We start from the raw sequence: 21,655 nt of genomic DNA, 5'->3' as shown, positions 1-21,655 counted from the left end.
TATCATTGGACAAGCTTAATATAATCTATACATCGTGTAGCTCTTTGAGTAGTGTATATTTTCTCAGTTGAAAGAACAATGCAGGATACACTTCACAAAAGATGTAAGATGTCCGTAGAACATGGCTGGAAAATTCTCTTAAAGGGCTACTTTGAACACGTCGCCTGTGCGCATGTGCAATTGTATTTTAGTATATCTTATTTTATTGAATAGATAATAAAATCAACTCTCTCAAATAAAAATCGACAAGAGACAGAAGTGGAATTTGGGGCTCAAAAAGTTTATAACAATGTTTCTATTTTCGCCCATTTTCAGATTCATGGGGCTGGCTGCTCTGGGGTAAACTGTAATCCTGATTTCAGAACAAATGTATCATTGGGCAAGCTTAGCATATTTTATACATTTTATATCTCTTTTCAAAGTGTACATATTCTTTGTTCAAAGAACAATGCAGGTTACACTTCACAACCTGCAACCTCTTTCAGGGGCGGGGTACTTTGAACACTCGCATGTGCGCATACGCACTTGTATTTTCGTATATTTCATTTTATTGAATAGATCATGAAGTGAACTTTATCAACAACTAAATCAACAAGATAGAGAAGTGCATTTTAAGGTTAAAAAACAGCTTTACAGTGTATCAAAATAAACAAAATGGAGTTTAACTATGACGTCATCCATATGGACACTTTTGGTGAAACAAGAAGTTCGGTATGTTTTAAATATAATCACTTGCACTACGTTAAAAAATGAAAAAAATCAAATTGATGTTTGATGATTTTTTATGGATCATTTCTCATAACATCAATCACTTTACTGTCTGGCCCAGTCTCACTTATTTACTGGCTGTGGTCATATATCTGGAATATTGCTGTGTGGCCTTCAACAACAAACACAGGATATGGTTCAGTGTGTGAGGTATCAGATGAAAGGTGCAACTTGCATTGATAATTAGGTTATCCTGTCAGGACTGTACCTGTATGGGTAAACATCTCGGACCTGCATCACTTCAGGGTTTCATCCCACATTAAGCTGACAGACCATGCTTCAACTGGAATACTGTTCAAAACAGCCTGAAACCGAATTTACTCACTCACTTCTTTGTAGCTGGGGCATAGGTCGTCTGCTGTGAAGTTGCATCCCTTTGGTGCTCCAGGAGCCCATGATTGTCTTTCCTTCCACAACAAACGGACAGGCGGTGATATAACTGAAATACTGTGTGTTAAACTCACTCAATCACTCTTCTCCTTGTGGAGATTCCTGTTGAGAATTGTCCCCAGCAGCCTGTGTTGGTCGTAAGTGACAACCAAATGGATTGGGTGGTCAGACTAGCTGACCTGGTTGATTGTGTCATCGTACACCAACAGCAAGGATCGTTGCTCACCAACAAACCAGTCACTGATATTATGAACCATACTTACAACTAACCATATCTAACAACCCAATCCATTAAGTTTCCTCTTCAAACAAGCGTTGGTAGCTGGGGACCAGATATATTCAGAATCACTGGTTAAGTGGCACTATGGGTTCCAACACCAGAGACCACACATAGTGGATGGAACTAAAAACACACACAGATCTAAGACACAAAACTAATGTAAGTATTTAAACAACTTTTTATTCAAAGACCGTATTTGATCATTAATATGCCCTTCATGTTCAAGTCTTCATATTGTAACAGAAGGGTTTGGACAGACATGAAACTCAATCCATACAAAATATCAACGCTGCAGTGATTTTTGTAATCTCATGGCGGATGTGGTAAACTCGTCTCTGACACGTTCGTGTTGTTGCAGAAAGAAAAGAACCATGACCATGGAGGCAATGTACACATGAAAGCAGCCAAGAGCTGAAAACTGATCACTGTGACCTTGTGAAACAGTGGAAGGTAACTCACCCTTGCGCTCATCTTCTTTGAGAAGACAGAATACACGGTCAGTGTATTGGTAACTGGTACAATGGGAGGAAGTTATACGTAGATTTACATGTAAACATGCAAATGAAAATGACACCAACAAAGCCCCACATGCTTCCTTCAAATAAATGACATCAAAAAGATTGTAATTGACTAAAAGGAAAAAGAAAGAAAATAATTACCTTTTCAAAGAAATATATCATAATACAGATTGTATGGTGTAACTGCATAATTAGGGAGTATTAGCAGAGAGAGACACAGGAGCAGCACACAGCAGTTTCAGGATAATCTGGTCAAGTCATTTGAGAGAAGCATTGATGAGGCTTGAGGTAAATGTTGTTGCATGCCACCACTGTGACTAGGTGCCCCCTCCTCCCCCACTCCACGTAACTACAAGCATACAAAACTCGGATACTCAAAACCCCATTCCAACATCACAACAGGAACAAAATGGAGGGAGGAGGGGGTGTGGCAGGGTCGTATTCTTGCCCTGGTGTGTTCTATACTACACACTGACATTTCCAAACAGTCAATTAAGCACACTCAGGTCAAGCCTACTGGTCCACAGAGTACAGTTCATCTTATTTTTGTTATTTTCTCTATTCTGTTTGTTAGTTTTTTACAAAGTCATTTTGGTTATTTATTTTTTAAAAATAACTTCAATTCAAATAAAGTATTGTTCAGAAAATAGATCATTTATGTTTTGTCATTTTTCATGTTCATAATGGTTATTTGGTGTTTTTCTTCCAATATGTTTTACATCTTCAATACAAACAGTACAACATTCAAAACAATTACTCAGCAAAGCATGGATGATCAGTAGGAATTCAACTGTTGAAAATCAACATCAGATAACACTGCAATAAGGAGGGAGCGTTGACCTGAATTTACACAATTAACATCCCCCTTTTTTTACCTTTACCAATATTCTGGGATTCTAAGAACAGAAGATGCCACGGCGCCTTTTTGGTGTTAACCTCCTTAAAATATGAAGCAGCTTAAGTAGGTTAATACGAGATATGTTCAGTTGAAAGCAAAGACAAATGCCTTAGTAACTTCATATCCACTTTGCTTCAAATATCTAATTCAAATATTATAGCATTATCAGAATGGCATGTTTCCCTTCCAGCATATGTATATGTTAGCTGGTAATCCCTGTAAAACTGTGGATTGGTGGGTAATTGTTGTGAAGAGACAAATATCAGCAATAGTTAGGAAGAGACAAAGAATGGTATTACATCCTCCATATAAAGGAAAAGCACAGAATGAATGGGACCATGAGTACTCTGTTTCTAAGAACAAAACAAGGACAAGTCTTTTCCAAACGATCACGTGAACAGCAACCAGATATTCTAAACAATAGAACTTCATTCATAGTAAAATTAGAGGTCCAAAATCAATGCTTAATCATGGTGGACAAGAAATGTCACTTCAACAACTAAACCCTTGTCATTGTACAGAAAAGACTGCTTTTCGTTTCTGAATATACCCCAAGCTTGAAACAGAGTCCTCACAGTCACGATTGAAAACCATAATCACAGCGAGTGAGACATCATTTACTATTGTCAGTAAAATAAGGTTGGAGATGCTTCATGGATATGTAGATATGAATATAGAGGCTTCATTCAAACCAAGATGTAAACAGATTGAATCATAGTTCAATAAATGACATAAAACCAATTTTAATAAAGGGTTTGAGATGCTCCTTTCAGATTAATGAAGTAAACCACTTCTTCTGCTTGTTTGTACAGCAACATAGGTATCTTGGTACAAGGAACAAAGCATGAGAACATAAATTAAGAAACTAATTAAATAATGTATTTCTACAATGTCCATGGTCCTTGTCAATGATTACGGTAGCCACTGCATCTAACTGATGCCCTTCTACCTTTGTCTACATATTTACAAATGGTACACGTTCAGGTCTAAATATACATCTCCAATCAGAGCTACACCTACACTTAAATATCTTTCCGTGTCATACAAATAGTCGTTCAAGTAAGAAACAAATGTACACGTATTTACACTGTTTGTACTTCTGTACACAATGTTCTGGCACCCATGGTATGTTGTATATTCAAATATAAGTATATTGTATATGAGAAATATGCAGTAACTGCAACTACTAACTTTTCTGAATTTAATGGACCTGATTTTCACAAGATTTTGTTTATTTCAAAATTTGTTTCATTTTTTTTTGGTTTTTATTTAAACAAAATGTTCAAAAACCATGAGACTATCACTTTACTTTTATTATGTTTTAAGCCAACCGTTAATACTGAGCACAAGCAGTAGACCTTTTTAAGAAATAATTTTCCCTAAATTCCCTAAATTCAGACATATGATCAATTTCTTTCAAAGTTCCCCTTCAAAGTTCTTATCCTCAAAATCTGCATGAAAAGCAGGTCGTCAAACACAATTATGCAGCACTTTCAAAAGAAAACAAAGCATAACAATTTATAAGCACTCAATGTCTGGACTAAACTAGCAACAGTATGAAGTATCTACATGACTTCCCTTGGTCTTCAAGTACACAGCATACTCCTGAGATAGACATGGCCAGCCTTGCAGGGGTCACACTGATAATGTCCTGCACTACCGGTAGTTGCTGTCTGTCCAGTTCAAGTCTCATCCAGCAGTCCTGCTGGTGTTATCATTCAAAACATCTCATGTTAACAAGCTTCCATAGGATATTTCTAAGAAATGAGAACTGGCCCAGGTCTATACCTGCTGTTTATAGCAAATACCTTGAACAACATCCGGGCCCACTTGCACAAAACGATCTTAGTGCTAAGACTATTGTAAGCCTATGTTAAAGTATGGGAGTAAGATCATGTTAGCACTAAGATCGCTTTGTGGAAGTGGGCCCTGAAGGTGTGGATGGAGCATGAATTAAGGTGAGCCTGTTGATTTGGACCCAGATTTGTATAGATTTCTATCCACTGAGTACCAACCTTTATATGTTAGTAGTGGTAGGAGGGATTTTGATTCCAGACAAATTATCCATTTGATCATTCTTTTAATACAAGCAGATTGATAACAAGCAAAAGGAGAAAACATGTTCTCAGCCACCATTTTCTACTTCCACTGACCATTTGATCATCCTTTGATTGTAAGAAGAGAGGAAGATCCCCAGTTTCGTCTACCAGATGACACAAACGGTTGGTCCCTTGTGGCCAAAAGGACTGCTGCAGCGACTTGAACCTATCAGACAAGACGATGTCTAGACACTGTACTGTCCTTTGTGCATGAGGAACCAGCAGTACCAGACACACCAACAGGTGGAGCTTGTGACAGAAATCCTATCATCAACTTTCACACCAATAACACAAAACTCTGTGCACGTGTCAATATATACACAATGAGGAGTGATGACAGCCCTTGTTACAAGCATGTACACAGATGCACCAGTGTGGGGGAAGCTGAAGTAGGGAAGGGATGGAAACGATGGGATACTGCTGTGTACCATCCAAAAACTTTCTAGACGGAACAGGACAGTGCAGTGTCTTCGCCTTGGAGCAGATCAACTTAAAAGATGGATGAAATGTTTTTTTCTGGAACAAGTCAGTCTTAATCATACACAATAAAATTTAAGCTCTCAAACAAACTAACAGTTTTAGGTTTTGATTACTATGATGTGACGAAGCCTAAAGAAGGTGATGTGCATCTCTGAATCGTGTTGAACTGTATCGGTGAAGACGACCTCTGCATAGAGGACCATGTTCTACATCCGTCGGTACAGATGTATAGGTCTCCAGGACACAGTAAACAACCATGTAGATTACCGGTACTCCTGAAGGTGGTTGCAGATGAGAGAGAGCCATGCGGCAGATCTGTACAAGTATCACAATGGCTTCGGTACTGATAGAGCATGACCCTGACCTACACGTCCCAGCAGGCTCCGTCACGCCGTCACGCCACCACCTCCATCCCCAGCTGTGGAGAACCACCCCGGAGGAGTCCGACACCTCCATGAGGGGAGGCTGTTCCTCACACCAGCCCATGCCACCATGACGGTCCTGTACGTGGCGTGGCGTCCCCACCCTACCTTGGTAGACGGTGGGGCTGGTGGTTGGGTGTCGGCCTGAGAGGGAGAGAGCACCAGATGATGTTCACAGCTAAGTAGCTAGGATGTGGTAGTTATGTATTATGATGTGGTGGCGGTGAGCTCAGCCAGTGTTGGGTAGAGCGCCACTAGGAAGGCAAACAGGAGCATGAGAAGAGGTATACTGGAACAGAAGGACAGCTGAAACAAAGAAAACACCAAAATTAAGCATCCAAGAATATTATGGAGTGAGTGAGAAAGGTTTTAGCAATATTCTAGCAATATCACGTCGGGGATACCATAAATGGGCTTTACACACTGTGAGGTGAGGTGAAGTTGGATTTAACGTCGCGTCCAAGATTATTGCACTTATATAGCGAGTCAGCGACGTGCATGCATGTGTGTGTTTGTGTGTGTGGCTGCTTGTACTAGTCCGGACTGATGCCGATTTATAGTGCTAGCCTGAGATACCATGCCACAGTTTAACATGGATACCCCACTCAGACACAGTATACTGACTCCAAGCCAACCAGTCCTTGTTTCAGCCTCTTAATACCCACGCCAGACAGGGTAACAACAAGTACCACCTTTTAACGTCTTTGGTATGACGCAGCAGGGGATCGAACGAACCCCGGACCTTCCGCTCTCCGGGCGGACGCTCTACCATTAGATCACGGAGGCGGTCACACCAACATTTAGCATCCAAGAATATTATGGAGTGAGTGAGAAAGATTTTAGCAATATTCTAGCACTATCGCGTCGGAGATACCAGAAATGAGCTCCACACATTGTACCCATCTCCAGAATCGAACATGGGTCTTTGGTGTGACGAGCAAACGCTTTAACCACTAGGCTACCCGACTGCCCCGGAATATTATTTCAATAACTGCCAGAGAAATTACATGATAATTTTTTATCAGAACAAATCATGATCACAAATACAGTAAAACATGGTCATGATGATATGTGAGGATGAATCATTCATTACGCGTCTTGATTAGAGTCCGTTTGAATCATAGAGCTAAATCAAGACTTTGAAACTTTCAAGTAGATATTGAAGCTGTTCCTGTAGACAGCTCCATATCGGCTTATCACTGACCACTTTGCTCTTGTCCGCTAGTTGTCGATAGTCGTCTAGGACGCCATCCATTTCTTTCTTGAGGTGGTCAATCTCAGCCACGTACTCATCACACTTGGTCCTCAACTGGTGCAAATCATCCATATATTTTACACTCTGGATATTGAAACAGAAATGTTCTAAATGCTATCTAGCATGTAATACATCTTCTAACATTTTCACATGCTGAATCTAGCCGAAACACAATAAGTTTCAATGTCCAAAATTATGTATGAAAGTCCAGGGGCCTCCCATAACCCCAATGTTAAAGGGGGTCCTTTAACACTGAATTTACAATTAGTGAAACGTTTATCAAAATGGTTAAACAGAAAAAGGAATCGAGCATATCTGCTATCCAAAAAAGTAAAATGAAAATTCCTCCAAAATGTCAATATAAATGATTGAAATTTTAGTTTCTGCAAATCTTAGATCAGATTAAAGAAAACAGATTGTATACTTATACATGCCATTCACATCAACAGAGGTCACAACATAGAGAAACTTGGTAAAGCAAACAAATTTACTGATGTACTTGTTAATTAACAACTTTCTAATTGTTATTGATGATGAAATGAGACATGCACGCATACCGCGCACGCACGCATGGGCACACATTCACCCACCCACGCATACCACGCAGGCACACACACACACGCACGCATGCACGCACGCACGCTCACACCCACACACACACCACGCACGCACGCTCACACCCACGCACGCACGCACGCACACACCCACACCACGCACGCACGCATGCTCACACACACACCACGCACGCACACCCACACACACACCACGCACGCACACCCACACACACACCACGCACGCACGCACGCACGCTCCAACACAACGCACGCACGCACGCACGCACGCACGCACGCACACACACACCACGCACACACGCACTCATGCACGCTCACACACACGCTCACACCCACACACACAATGAAATGGGACAGATGAAATCACCATGCTGGCAACCTGCTGTGTTTAACACTAACAATGCATCATGCTTCAATCGATGCAGGTTATCATTTTCTAATGAACAACTTGCTATACAGATGACTGCACAAAGAGTTCATCTAATAACTTCAAACAAAACAAGTGTTCTTTTAAAATGTCCAGTTTGGGAAAGCCGCATAAATATTAAAAACATGACAAGAGAGGCCAGCTCTAATAGACTGACCAAACACTGTAAATCAAAATGTATTTTCCAAAATTAAATCTTGTTTGCAAAGAGATAATTAGTTTAATGTGATGCAGTATAACAGAAACTTTTGCATGTAGTAATAAAAGGTCAATTTTATTCTGATTATAGTATGGAGGCCTCTGTGGCCACTCATCCAGAGTATTAGAGTGAGTGAATGAGTGAGTGAGTGAGTGAGTGAGTGAGTGAGTGAGTTGGGTTTAACGCCGCTTTAAACAGTATTCCAGTTATATCACAGCGTATCAGGTTAATGTGGGAGGAAAGCTCAAAGTGATGCAGGTCTCGGACGTTTACCACTTCGGTGAAACCCACGAACACGGATATGGTGCTGACAAACCTAGAAACATAATCGGGGAGAACCGGGATTCGAACCCACAATTATAGGTTTCTGGCGGCGCCTCAGACAACTGGGCCCCCCGTGCCCCCCCGTGCCCCCCCAGAGTATTAGAGGTACAGAAGCTCACCTTTATTCGGTGATACTCGGACACACAAGTGAGTGACTTTGGCTTTATGCCGCATTTAGCAATATTCCAGCAATATCACGGCGGGAGACACCAAAAATGGGCTTCACACATTGTACCCATGTCGGGAATCGAACTCGGGTCTTCAGAGCGAGTGCTGACGAGCGAGTGCTGTAACCAAAAGGCTACCCGACCGCCCCCTCAGACATACTTCCCAAAACATGGATATGTCTTAGATATCAAGTTCTCTGAACATCTTCCGATACCTTTTCAACTTTTTTACATACTTTGAAGATTTTGAGAAATCTGTTAAAATGTTACTGATAAAGCTTATGTATCATTTTAATGTTGAGAAGGGAATTTAAGACTCTTATGCTTAAGTTTCTCCAAGCTTTCCTATGCTTTGATACAATACTTAATCTATGTTGGATAAATCTAAACAAAAACACTTGAATATGGCGATTGCGCTGAAGAAATAGTCTGTCTTACAGATCCTGATACAAATATATATGAAATACAGCCCATGCAAGTCTATAATGTTTGGCAAGTCTAGATCACTGCAGTATCATCTGAAAATGAAGAGAGTCACTGGGTTCCTTTTTATTATATTTTTATTAAGATAACTGAACAATTGTTTTTTTATGTACGATATGTTCATTTCAGAGACTAGATGTTAGTCTATTGAAGAAATGGTAAGAGGTCATGTATGACTTGTTTGGTGATTATTATTATTCCTCAAATTCTTGGGATCCAAAGTTGTTTGTATTACTATTTCATAAGTTGTGACGTTTACCTCAAATGTCAGCCAATCATATACCATCACAACCGGCTGTTGTAAGTATGAACACTCTCCCTCGTACAATGGGCATGTGCATAACTGATTTCTTGCCATCGGTGGCCATTTTGAATTTTCAAAATTGAAACCTTACTTCATTGTAAAACTTTACTTCAATTATTTGAAAGGAATATGTGTAGGTTTGGTTTAATGCTGCTTTGAACATTGTTTCAGCTGAAGTTTGTCTTGAATATGTTAAACACTCAACACGTAGAAATATCTTTCAGAATGACCTGAAAAGACTTCAATAACACACATCTACTGTTAATGAAAAAAAAAATGAAAACAAGAAGTAAACCAACAATCCAAACAAACTCTAAAAGACATTCCCAAACTAAACATAAAGTAAAATATTTGAAATTTCAAAACTAAACTCAAAAGAGCAAAATTTCCAGCCAAATTAAAACGTTTAACCAACGGAAGCTACTACTGAAGCTGTCTGCAGACACCAACTGAGAGCATGGTGAAATACCTGTGTCCCATTTACGTGAGGTGTGCATGTAGTGGCGGTGCTGCTTGCTGTCACCGCCACCGCCGCCGCCGTCGTCGTCAGGCCAGGCCTCACCTCCTGTTTGCTCTGCTCTGCATCTTTCTGCGCATCCGTCAAGTTGAGTCGGTAGGCAGACTCACTTGACTCCAATTTCTCTTTCAGTGCTTCCAGGTTCTTGTAGGATTCTTGAAGTTTATTGTACTCGGAGGAGAGTTGGAGGTTTTCTCGCCGAGACCTGATCAAGATTAAATGTATCAAAATGTTTCAACAAAACAAATATGGATCAGTAGGTGACAATTTAACAATATACCAGAAAAATCATGTCCGATGACACCAAGAATGGGCATCACATTATGTACCCATGACAGAAATTGAAATTTCTTCATGGCAAGGCAACACCTTAACCACTGGGCTAACCTACCCACCCACACCAGGTGGAGGTGAAATGGGGTTTAACATCGCATCCAAGATTATTGCACTTATATAGCGACGTGCATGTACGTGTGTGTGTGTGTGGCTGCTTGTACCAATTTATATTGCTCGCCCACTGAGATACCATGCCACAGTTTCACATGAATACCCCACTCAGACACAGTATACTGACTCCGAGCCAACCAGTCCTTGTTTTAGTCCCTTAAAGCCAGTGCCAGACAGGGTAACAACAAGTATTATCTTTAAACGTCTTTTGGTATGACGCTGCCAGGGATCGAACCCCGAACCTTCCGCCCCTTGGGTGGACGTCCTACCACTAGACCACAGAGGTGGTCCCTATAATGATACAAATCAGCATATGATACTTACATTTTCATCTCAGCCTCTATTGCTTGTATCCTTTTCCTCAGGTTGGCACATTCTTCCTTCAACGCCATGAATTCTGCTGGAGATAAGGCCAAATTACTCACCGGCACATCTACGGGAGCTATGATGACATGACTGATGGTGCTGGATGTGCAACAATCAAACTGCAAGACTACTTTCAGAGAAGGAACATCTTACAATGGCATCACAGCAGTGCTATGTAATGAATAATGTGGATGATGTCGAATAACAAGATTCCATTCCAAGAAGGAAGAACAATGGTTTCCAAAACACTGACGACCAACTTGACATTGGCAAATACAACACTACAAGACCAGGCCAATATAAGGGAGACAGCATTACCTCTGGTGCGAGCAGATTGACGACTGGAAAATGAATCGCTGCGGGTATTTTTGGATCCGTGAGAATCTCGTTTGTCTTTTTTCTCCGTCTCTAACTCCTCCTGGAGGTGCTTAAGCTTGTCTAGAGTAAGACAGGATACAAATAGTCTTAGAAAGTCTTGCACTAAGTCAATGATGTAACCTCAAAGTCTAGTACCCATGCTGTTAGTGGGCATGCTGTTTCAAGTCAAGGCTGGCCATGCACTGTCCAACTGACCTAATCACAATAGGAGTCTCATTAAATCTAATCAACTCTGTAAACCCTATTCATGCTGACTTTATTCCTATACCCTGATCTCACTCTAATACTCATACATGAATAGAATCAACGATCACACATGATTGGATATTTGACATGACCCATGCATGTTCCTGCATGGGAAAATCAGTTGTGTTTTTAACCCAAATAAAGACAGACCAAATAGATATCCTTGCTTCACCCCTATAGAAGCCTATACAACCCATGCATATGTTTCTGCTACAGGAAGGATGCATTAAGACATTGAGAAGAATCACTTGCACAGGACAAACTTAGCCATCCTCAAATACCCAGGCTCCCTGAATCTCCATCAACACGGATAAACATTGCTTTTTACAGTATTAAATAAGTTGTTATCCATACAATTGTGTCTACCTTAATACTGGATAACTGGACTTTAAACTTGGATGCAATCTAGAGAGTGATCAATATGCCTTTTACACAACTTGTGGCACTAATGAGTTCAGGGTCAACATGTATTGGTTTCATAAATGGAGAGAGATAAACTAATGTCATGGTTTAAATGCACAAAATGACTTATTTGTAGAAATGCGTGCGACTGACTGACTGACTGACCTTTGGTTTAACGCCGCTTTTAACAGTATTTCAATCATATCACAGAATGTCAGCTTACTTAGGGTGTAAGCCTGACATGAACCCACAAGCATGGGTATGTTGCTAACAAACCTAGAAACATAATCAGGGCAAATCTGGGATTCGAACCCACTATCAAACGTTTCTGAAACTCTGCACAGTGAATTGCGGCTCCATCGTCCACTGGGCCACCTATGTCCCGAATTGTTTGTGTATGTTTTAGAAGGCAGCAGGTCAATCAAAGTATACTCACACATTTATAAACACCATGTAATGGATAAGAATCTTTCAAATTGATTAAATGTTCAAGAGCTATCCTGACAATTCTTACTTCTTTGATTTCAAACATCCACATAATGATTACTGAATTGAAAAGTACTACAAAACACTTATATTGCTTAACTTTGGGTTTCTGAAACCAAGTGAAAAGAAGAAATGAAAAATAATAGTAACTCTATTCTATTTCAAATATAACACTTATCTTGCAAAAACAGAAATATTTTACGACTGTTAATTCATGCTGAAAATGGAGAGAGATGCGCTAAAATATCATATCCATATTCAATGCGCCAAGCAAGTAGTATCTGCATCATAAATGTTGACAGAAAACTACAAGATGCTGACAGTGCATCTTGAGCCTCCTGGGCATATCTGAGAACATGACGGAGATGGAAGAAGCCTGGCTAACTGAGGACGACACAGCCTGGAGGACACAGCCTGGAGGACACAGCCTAGAGGACAGGCTGCTGCACAGACACTCTCACACAACAGAGACAACCAGAGCTCCGAGCTTGGAGTGAGACAACATGCAGGGATGAGGACAGGAACCGAACTCAAATCCAATGTTAAGGTAACAAAAAATGTCTCTGCATGTAATGGCATGAAATGAACTGATGAGCAACGATGATGGAGGCATGCGTTCTGATTACACATATGTAGAAACTGAATACTTGTCTGTGGCAATCATACTCTCACGGTTTCCTTACGGCTCGCCATGCATGTTAATAGGAACTTCATACTTCAGTGCACATGCTTGTTACGATGTTAAGTTACTTTTTATTACGTTTCATTTATTGTGATTACAAAAATTACTCTGTGAATTTTCCTTCAACAAATGAACATTATTATTCAGTGCACACAAAAAATATGTCAGCAAAAACATGGATGAAAAATCATTTATGATGACAACTGAAATATGATAGGAAAAATCACATGAAAAAATTATCATTCTGAAAAGTTATTAACACTTTTCACAAAATGTGTGAACTCTCCTCACACATATATTCTACCAAGTTTGACCAAATGTAATATAAATATGTAACATAGAACAATGTTCAGATATAGCTGAACTGTTCAATATTTGATCCAGTTTACTAAGAAGTGATGAAGACTAATGACATGAACAAACCGCTTCAGAAAGTGGCCTGTATGTTAGTGGTGATGAATGTTCCAATCAGCCAACACGGTCATGTGAATGAATTGATAATCCTGCTGCTGATGCCTGGTCCAATAATCAATGGAGCTAGTCTTTCTCAAAGTTAATCTCCATATCAATATGTATGAGCAACTGATGATGAATGTGTAACAAAGCTCCTGCATGGGAAAATCAGTTGTGTTTTTAACCCAAATAAAGACAGACCAAATAGATAGCCTTGCTTCACCCCTATAGAAGCTTATACACCCCATGCATGTTCCTGCATGGGAAAATCAGTTGTGTAACAAAGCCTATAACACGATGACACAACCGATGCTCTTTCAAACCAGCCCAAATCACTATCATTTCAAACCATACCATCAAGCACAGATTTTCTCAGTGATCATCACGAATATTCATTAAGAACTTTCCCTTCCAACTGACTACCACTTCAGTCCCACCAGGCCTTGGTATAGGCCTCACTGAGCATCTGATGAGACGAGGCGCATATCTAATTCTGGGGCACAAATTGGTTTGGGTACTGCTTACCTAATAAAATTGGATAATTGTCCGCTCTATTGGTTCCATAAGTAATAATATAAAAGAGGTTCTAATAACCGTCATAACACTTATAACAAACTGGTAAACCTTTTATGACTGTTTCCCAAGTTATACAGCTGCTGCACCAGATATTATTGATCTGCTTCTTCAGAATTTGATCACGCTTACTGCAATCATTTCACTAACTTCCACTCATCAGAAACCAACAGAATCCCTTCGAATAAACACTTGAAGATATAAAAGGCTTTTTCAGGATTTTAACTTGCATAATAAAGGATGATTTTATGAGCCACAAGATATCCTACCCTTAATTTCTGAACAGACTCTAAGGATCACTTTCACAGTATTCTAGGTATATCTTGGCCAGTCGGATAATTGGGAAAGGAAAAGCCATTGTGATGGAGGTCAAACACTTTACCACTTTGGTGAAGTCCTGAGCAGTGTAGTGTTGACAACCTTGGATTATAATTAAGCTTGTGAGGTAACAGGGTATATTGGAAAATTGAGGTTCATTCTTACCACGATACGTATCACAATATCACTTTTATGTTCGATATATCGGATGATTTCAAATTGGGATTTTTAATCACGTGTTTAATGGTTCAACTTGCCAAATGCCTTCACTACCGAGGAGCGAGCATCCTGGGCCTCAACATGGCTGTGGATTTTTTGAATGAGTAAAACATTAAATTGTACCAGCATCTTTTTTTGTTCCATTTATGAACCCCAGTTCACACCTTAATGTATCAGATTGCTTCTGAACTAAAAATTTAGAATGATACAATATATCGTGATATATATCACAATACGTTCTTGTGCATTGCAAAATATTGTGATACACTTTAAACCTCCAACACTAATTATAATCAGAGTTCGCCTGAGATCCCATTCTCAAGGGATACAGGCAGCGTAATGACATGAATCTGCATCCCAAGTACTGAAACCAACTGCAGACTACACAGCATAAACACATCCAGTTATCTGCATAAACAGACAACCAGTGGCCAAGTACAGGTCTTCTACATGGTTACAAAAATGTGACAGCTTACTTCGGAGTTGTTCGGCCTCGTTGTGACTTTGTTTGGCATTTTGTTGAGCTTCCTGTAGCTGCCCTGCAAAAGGAGAAGCATTGTCAGTGTCAACACAAGACAGGACCCCACACCAGCCAACTGGCAGATTAGGATGAAGAATGCATGGTAGACGTGACAGTGTCAGACACACAACACAGTAGCTAAATATCGCTAGCACATGAAACTAAGGTGTAGAGCTCAAGGAACCATATTAATAATATTCATCAGTTATTGAGTGAGTGAGTGAGTGAGTGGGGTTTTACGCCGCTTTTAGCAATATTCCAGCAATATCACGGCGGAGGACACCAGAAATGGGCTTCACACATTGTACCCATGTCGGGAATCGAACCCGGGTCTTCGGCGTGACGAGCGAACGCTTTAACCACTAGGCTACCCGACTGCCCCTCATCAGTTATTGTGTGAGATGTGTAGTTTTTAGTTGATACGTTACGTCTCATGACGGAGACAATTTATGGAGAACCTAAAGATCACAATTTCAAAATCTTGAAAAACAATTTGAAAACAATATTCTGGTTACTTTGGACGGACACACTCAAAGTTCATCCTAATTCTGAACAATGAACATTTTTGTACATTTACCCCAAACAGAGTAAAAGCTTTCTATAGAGATCTAGCTAAGAGAAACATGAACAAAGATAAAGTGTTGAACTAAACTAACACAGAAAAAGTATTGCTTAAACGGAGCTCACTTACTCCAAAGTAACCTCACCGTTAGTGATTAAGCACCAACATCAAACATACTGTGCATGAAAATATGGCCCAAAATGAACAAATTCAATTTTTCCAAACAGCATTTCAGGAAAGTCAAGAGAGTAGACGACATACTTTTTGTACCGTGAAGACCTGTCTTAGTCTCCTTATGGCTACTTCTCTCACTTTCAAGATTTTCTGTCAAACAAAAATGGGGGAATCATTGGAAGAAAGAGACTTGATTCCATGTTTACAATGTTATATTTCAGTCATGCACATTCTAGTCCCTCCACCACAAAGCCAGGCCCCCGCACCCTGAGGCTGAGACACACAGTGTATACTGACAGGTGGTCATTGAGTCAGACGAGTGAGAAGCTAGTGACAGATTATGCAGAGGCCTAGAGCTAACTATGTTGTTCATACAGCTACGACCTATGATGAGTACAGCTGGCAAATCTCTAACCATACCAGTAGCATTGTTAGGCTTAGATTTGTAACAAAAAATATCTGACATTGATATTTTATCTGTGACTGGATGGCATTTTTGGGTATTGGATGTATAGAGGTATCGGATAATTCTTTACAGATATATTGTCGCATGGCCGATAGCTAACTATTGTATTAACCATAACGTAGCACAAAATATTTCAAAATCAGATTCAAATTTTACAAATTTATCATGAAAGGTATATTGGGAGTTCAACATATTTTCAAATTACACAGGTAATCAATTATGATCTTGCTTCTTTTTGTCGGTCATCCAGTGTATCCCATCTCCATTCTGTTATGATAAATACTCAGGACTCATTCTTTTGAGCCTGGTTTGAGTGACAACACTAACACAAGACATACAATCAAACTACACTGTCTGTCAATGATTGATGGAGGAAGTGTTATTACAGCGCTCAGCTCTATTGTTGAGAGATGTCTCTAATACTAAAGGATTTCCATCCACATGCTTTAGTACTCAACAAACATTTTCTCCATCTGATAGTTAATTAAAAACAGTCTCCTGATTTCATTAAATGTATCGAGGGTCCATTCTGATATGGCGACAACCTTGAATGTAGATCCATGCAAATCTCCCATTCAGGAAAGGCACTTAAATTGGGAGCTGATTTCAAGCTCATGAACGTGTTAAGTTAGTGATATAACAAAATGAGGGGGCGTCACTTCCCAAACAAAGTTATGGCGCAAATGGGTCAACGATATTAATAATAACAGAATGGAGTTATGGTTACTCGAGGCTGCCTGCTTCATTAATCATTGAGTGTAATGGGTCGCCATAACTTGTCCTGTTCTCGAACCCAAATCTACTTCCAGCTATATACCAATTGACTTTGATCCTCCAGTTGTTAGTACAAAGCATTGCTACCACATCCTGCAGGCTAAGCCAGGATACATACTTGTCTCCGTTGTAAAGAAAAGGGCAGACAACTCACGCTTCAGATTATCAGCCTCCACATGATTTGATCGAGTGAGTTCTTGCTCGTCCAACAGGCGATCTGTTAGGCACCATGCCAGGTCATAGGTCATAGCATGCATCAACATGCAAGGGGAGGTAATTGGGGGCGAGAAGAGGTGAAAAGAACAAGGTGCAGTTAGAAGGTGAAGGCCATTAACATGAGGCTTGTCTTTAATACACATGATACAGTAGTTATAGACCTGTAGCTTTCCAAACAAATATTAGCAAACAAGTTTTAATGAGTTAGTTGGAATGATGACACAGGTACCATTACTAGAATTGTGTGGTTGAAACTTTATATCCTGGTACTGGAATTTGTAACATTGTCGTAATTTTGGGATCACTTTGGGATAGAGAATACAAAATGGTCATCAGGAACACGTAATTACATGTGAAGAACAGTTAGACCCATAGCCCAGTGGATTTAACAAGGTGACACAATTACATCTGAAGTGCATGTAAATCAAGAATCATTACATCGTACTTAACCTAAAGCTTGACCACTGTAGTATGAGATCATGTTATCATTATCTGCCTTTGACCGAAGCTGCAAACTTTCATTGAATCAAGTAAGTACTGACCCCTTAAATCTAATATTTGCTGTTTGACGTCTTTAGTTGCAGTTTCGGCTTTTCGTAATTGGTCTGAAAATGAAGACAGCATTTACACTTTTGCCAAGACACATGGCCTTGATGAGATAAATGAAACTATTTATAGGTGCTATTACAGGTGATAGTGACGGAAATGGCTCCGAAAGGGCACATCTAAGATTAAATTATAACAGTGTCTATAACGTCAGCGTAACTTCATGGCAATGCCTTGAAACAGCCTCTCTTGAGTGAGTGAGTGAGTGAGTTGGGTTTAACGCCGCTTTTAACAGTATTCCAGTTATATCACAGCGTGTCAGCTTAATGTGGGAGGAAAGCCCGAAGTGATGCAGGTCTCAGACGTTTACCACTTTGGTGAAACCCACGAGCACGGGTATGGTGCTGACTAACCTAGAAACATAATCGGGGCGAACCGGGATTCGAAACCCACAATCATAGGTTTCTGGCGCACCCAAGGGACGCAACTCTGCACAGCAAATCGAGGCGCAGCTTCTCTTGAGCTTCTATACAAACATGACCTAGTGAACTACGTGGGGTATATCCTTGCCGAGATACCACATTTCTCAGCCTCTGGTACAAACAAATGTACTGACTTTATAAAAAGCATCATATCGCCATTACATTACATGGACCAGCTGACATTAATTGTCTCTCGTTTCTTCAATTCACAGTCACATGACAGGAGACAACCATTCAAGAAACGAACCCAGGTTTTCTGCATAGCAAGCAATCACACCTAGTACTGTGCTACCCCACTGCATCAAGGAGATGTTTGACTGCCCTCTGGGAGTATGTGAGGGTGAGGGTGTGGGGGAGGAGGGTGTGGGGTGCCACGGCACACAGGAGGGGGTGGGGGTGCCACGGCACACAGGAGGGGGTGGGGGTGCCACGGCACACAGGGGGAGGGGGTGGGGGTGCCACGGCACACAGGAGGGGGTGGGGAAACTACAAGGCTATGTCAGCACACACAGTGTTGTCTACGTATACGACAACTATCCATGCCAGTAAAGGCCCTACCCTGAAGATCTGCACACAAGGCCCTACCCTGAAGATCTGATGCAAGGCCCTACCCTGAAGATCTGACGCAAGGCCCTATCCTGAAGATCTGATGCAAGGCCCTATCCTGAAGATCTGCACACAAGGCCCTACCCTGAAGGTCTATACACAAGGCCCTACACAGAGCAACTGTACACAAGGCCCTACCCTGAAGGTCTGCACACAAGGCCCTACCCTGAAGGTCCGTACAAAAGGCCCTACCCTGAAGGTCTGCACACAAGGCCCTACCCTGAAGGTCTGTAAAAAAGGACCTACACTGAAGGTCTGAACACAAGGCCCTACCCTGAAGGTCTGCACACAAGGCCCTACCCTGAAGATCTGTACACAAGGACCTACCCTGAAGGTCTGCACACAAGGACCTACCCTGAAGGTCTGTACACAAGGACCTACCCTGAAGGTCTGTACACGAGGACCTACCCTGAAGGTCTGCACACAAGGCCCTACCCTGAAGATCTGAACACAAGGCCCTACCCTGAAGGTCTATACACAAGGCCCTACCCTGAAGGTCTGAACACAAGGCCATACACTGAAGATCTGTACACAAGGCCCTACACAGAGCAACTGTACAGAAGGCCCTACCCTGAAGGTCTGCACACAAGGCCCTATCCTGAAGGTCTGTACACAAGGCCCTACCCTGAGCAACTGTACACAATGCCCTACACTGAGCAACTGTACACAAGGCCCTACCCTGAAGGTCTGTACACAAGGCCCTACCCTGAAGGTCTGTACACAAGGCCCTACCCTGAGCAACTGTACACAATGCCCTACACTGAGCAACTGTACACAAGGCCCTACCCTGAAGGTCTGTACACAAGGCCCTACCCTGAAGGTCTGTACTCAAGGCCCTACCCTGAAGATCTGAACACAAGACCCTACACAGAGCAACTGTACACAATGCCCGACACTGAGCAACTGTACACAAAGCCCTACCCTGAAGGTCTGTGCACAAGGCCATACACTGAAGATCTGTACACAAGGACCTACACTGAGCAACTGTACACAAGGCCCTACACTGAGCAACTGTACACAAGGCCCTACCCTGAAGGTCTGTACTGAAGGCCCTACCCTGAAGGTCTGTACACAACGCCCTACCCTGAAGATCTGTACTCACGGCCCTACCCTGAAGGTCTGTATACAAGGCCCTACACTGAAGGTCTGTACTCAAGGCCCTACCCTGAAGATCTGCACACAAGGCCCTACACTGAGCAACTGTACTCAAGGCCCTACCCTGAAGGTCTGTATACAATGCCCTACACTGAGCAACTGTACTCAAGGCCCTACCCTGAAGGTCTGTACTCAAGGCCCTACCCTGAAGATCTATACACAAGGCCCTACACTGAGCAACTGTACTGAAGGCCCTACCCTGAAGGTCCGTCACTGTGTCTTGGCTGTCCTTTGCCTGTCTCTGTGCCTCCAACAACTGGCCCCGCACAGCTAGCGTCTCATCACTGTTTTTCTTCACCCTTGCCTTGCTCAGCTCAAGCTCATCTGGACACAAGTAAGAAAGATTTACATAATGTCCCAGACACTCTGTCTAGATTGGAAGCAGTTGTATCAAGCAAAAATACATCTGAAAATGACAGTGCCTTAAAGGTGTATATGTCTGTAGTATTCCTGGGTCTTCAAACCCAACAGATAATGGAACTGTTGATCCCCATCAAGATGTTTCGAAAATAACCATGTCCACAACAGTCAGATTATGTCACATACAGTGTGCAGAAAACACTTGTTACATTGTACATCTGATGTATCTGATCACACTCTCACCTCGTGTTTTCCTGAGTTCCAGCTCAGCCCTTCTTTGTGCCTCCCGAGCTTCCTCCAACAGAGCTGTACAACAGAGAACCAGGAATACATGACAACCAATCAGAGACCTCTGCTTGCTCCACAACAGAGCTGTACAACAGAGAACCAGGAATACATGACAACCAATCAGAGACCTCTGCTTGCTCCACAACAGAGCTGTACAACAGGGAACCAGGAATACATGACAACCAATCAGAGACCTCTGCTTGCTCCACAACAGAGGCTTTGACACATGCAGGCACTTTTGAAACATGGATACAGTGTTACAAGTCAGGACAAGACATCTACCTTGAACCAATATTGTCCATGAATAATCAGCTAAGAGGAATAGCTACTGTCAGCCGAGCTGAGTGAGTGAATATGGTTTAATGACACTTTTAGAAATATCACAGCAGGGAACATCAGAAATGGGCTTCACACATTGTACCCGTGTGGGGAATCGAACCTGGGTCTTCGGCATGACAAGCTAATACTTCAGACAAGCTGAGAATAGGCTTATTGTATTATATGAACATATCTAAACACACAAATTTCACCAAACAGGCCTGTTATAGAGCATGATAGATACTTCGAATATTTTGTTAAATCCTGTTGTTGAGATGATGATATCAACCAAACCTTGGACCACTCACCTTTCCAGTTATCGTCGTCGGAGAGGTCACTCACACTCGATGATAGAGATGATGAGGAGGAGAGGTGGTTGTGTACACCGTTGATGGTGGTGTCATCGTCATCGTCAACATTGTCAGCATGAGCTAACAACGTAGTCTCGGCCTTCTCTGACAGGGGAAGCTTGTACACGGTCAGTTCAGATTCTAGCTGCTCAATTTGAGCTGAAA

General features: G+C 41.4%; 1 protein-coding gene across 17 annotated transcripts in view; it reads right to left on the bottom strand.

Annotated features, from left to right (window-relative positions):
- Window positions 1–1,620: 1,620 nt before the first annotated feature.
- Window positions 1,621–21,655, bottom strand: part of LOC139445897 (sarcolemmal membrane-associated protein-like) — a 99,798-nt gene continuing 79,763 nt past the window's right edge. For 2 of the 17 annotated variants that reach the window (XM_071227139.1, XM_071227144.1), the window contains 12 exons: window positions 21,449–21,649; window positions 20,778–20,840; window positions 20,373–20,498; window positions 17,928–17,990; window positions 17,324–17,386; window positions 16,017–16,079; window positions 15,150–15,212; window positions 11,235–11,354; window positions 10,875–10,950; window positions 10,056–10,308; window positions 7,060–7,194; window positions 1,621–6,161 (listed from right to left, as the gene is read on the bottom strand). In XM_071227139.1, coding sequence (XP_071083240.1) covers window positions 6,063–6,161; window positions 7,060–7,194; window positions 10,056–10,308; window positions 10,875–10,950; window positions 11,235–11,354; window positions 15,150–15,212; window positions 16,017–16,079; window positions 17,324–17,386; window positions 17,928–17,990; window positions 20,373–20,498; window positions 20,778–20,840; window positions 21,449–21,649 — 1,325 coding nt within the window. In that variant the 3' untranslated portion in view covers window positions 1,621–6,062. The remainder of the gene's footprint in view (window positions 6,162–7,059; window positions 7,195–10,055; window positions 10,309–10,874; window positions 10,951–11,234; window positions 11,355–15,149; window positions 15,213–16,016; window positions 16,080–17,323; window positions 17,387–17,927; window positions 17,991–20,372; window positions 20,499–20,777; window positions 20,841–21,448; window positions 21,650–21,655) is intronic. The other 15 variants (XM_071227141.1, XM_071227145.1, XM_071227140.1 and 12 more) reach the window with 15 other exon arrangements.

Source organism: Haliotis cracherodii, unplaced genomic scaffold, assembly GCF_022045235.1.
Source record: "Haliotis cracherodii isolate W230 unplaced genomic scaffold, xgHalCrac1.p SCAF_6, whole genome shotgun sequence".
NCBI lineage: Eukaryota > Metazoa > Mollusca > Gastropoda > Lepetellida > Haliotidae > Haliotis > Haliotis cracherodii.
The sequence above is the reverse complement of the archived record's forward strand: the minus strand, read 5'-3'. Positions and strand labels throughout refer to the sequence as shown.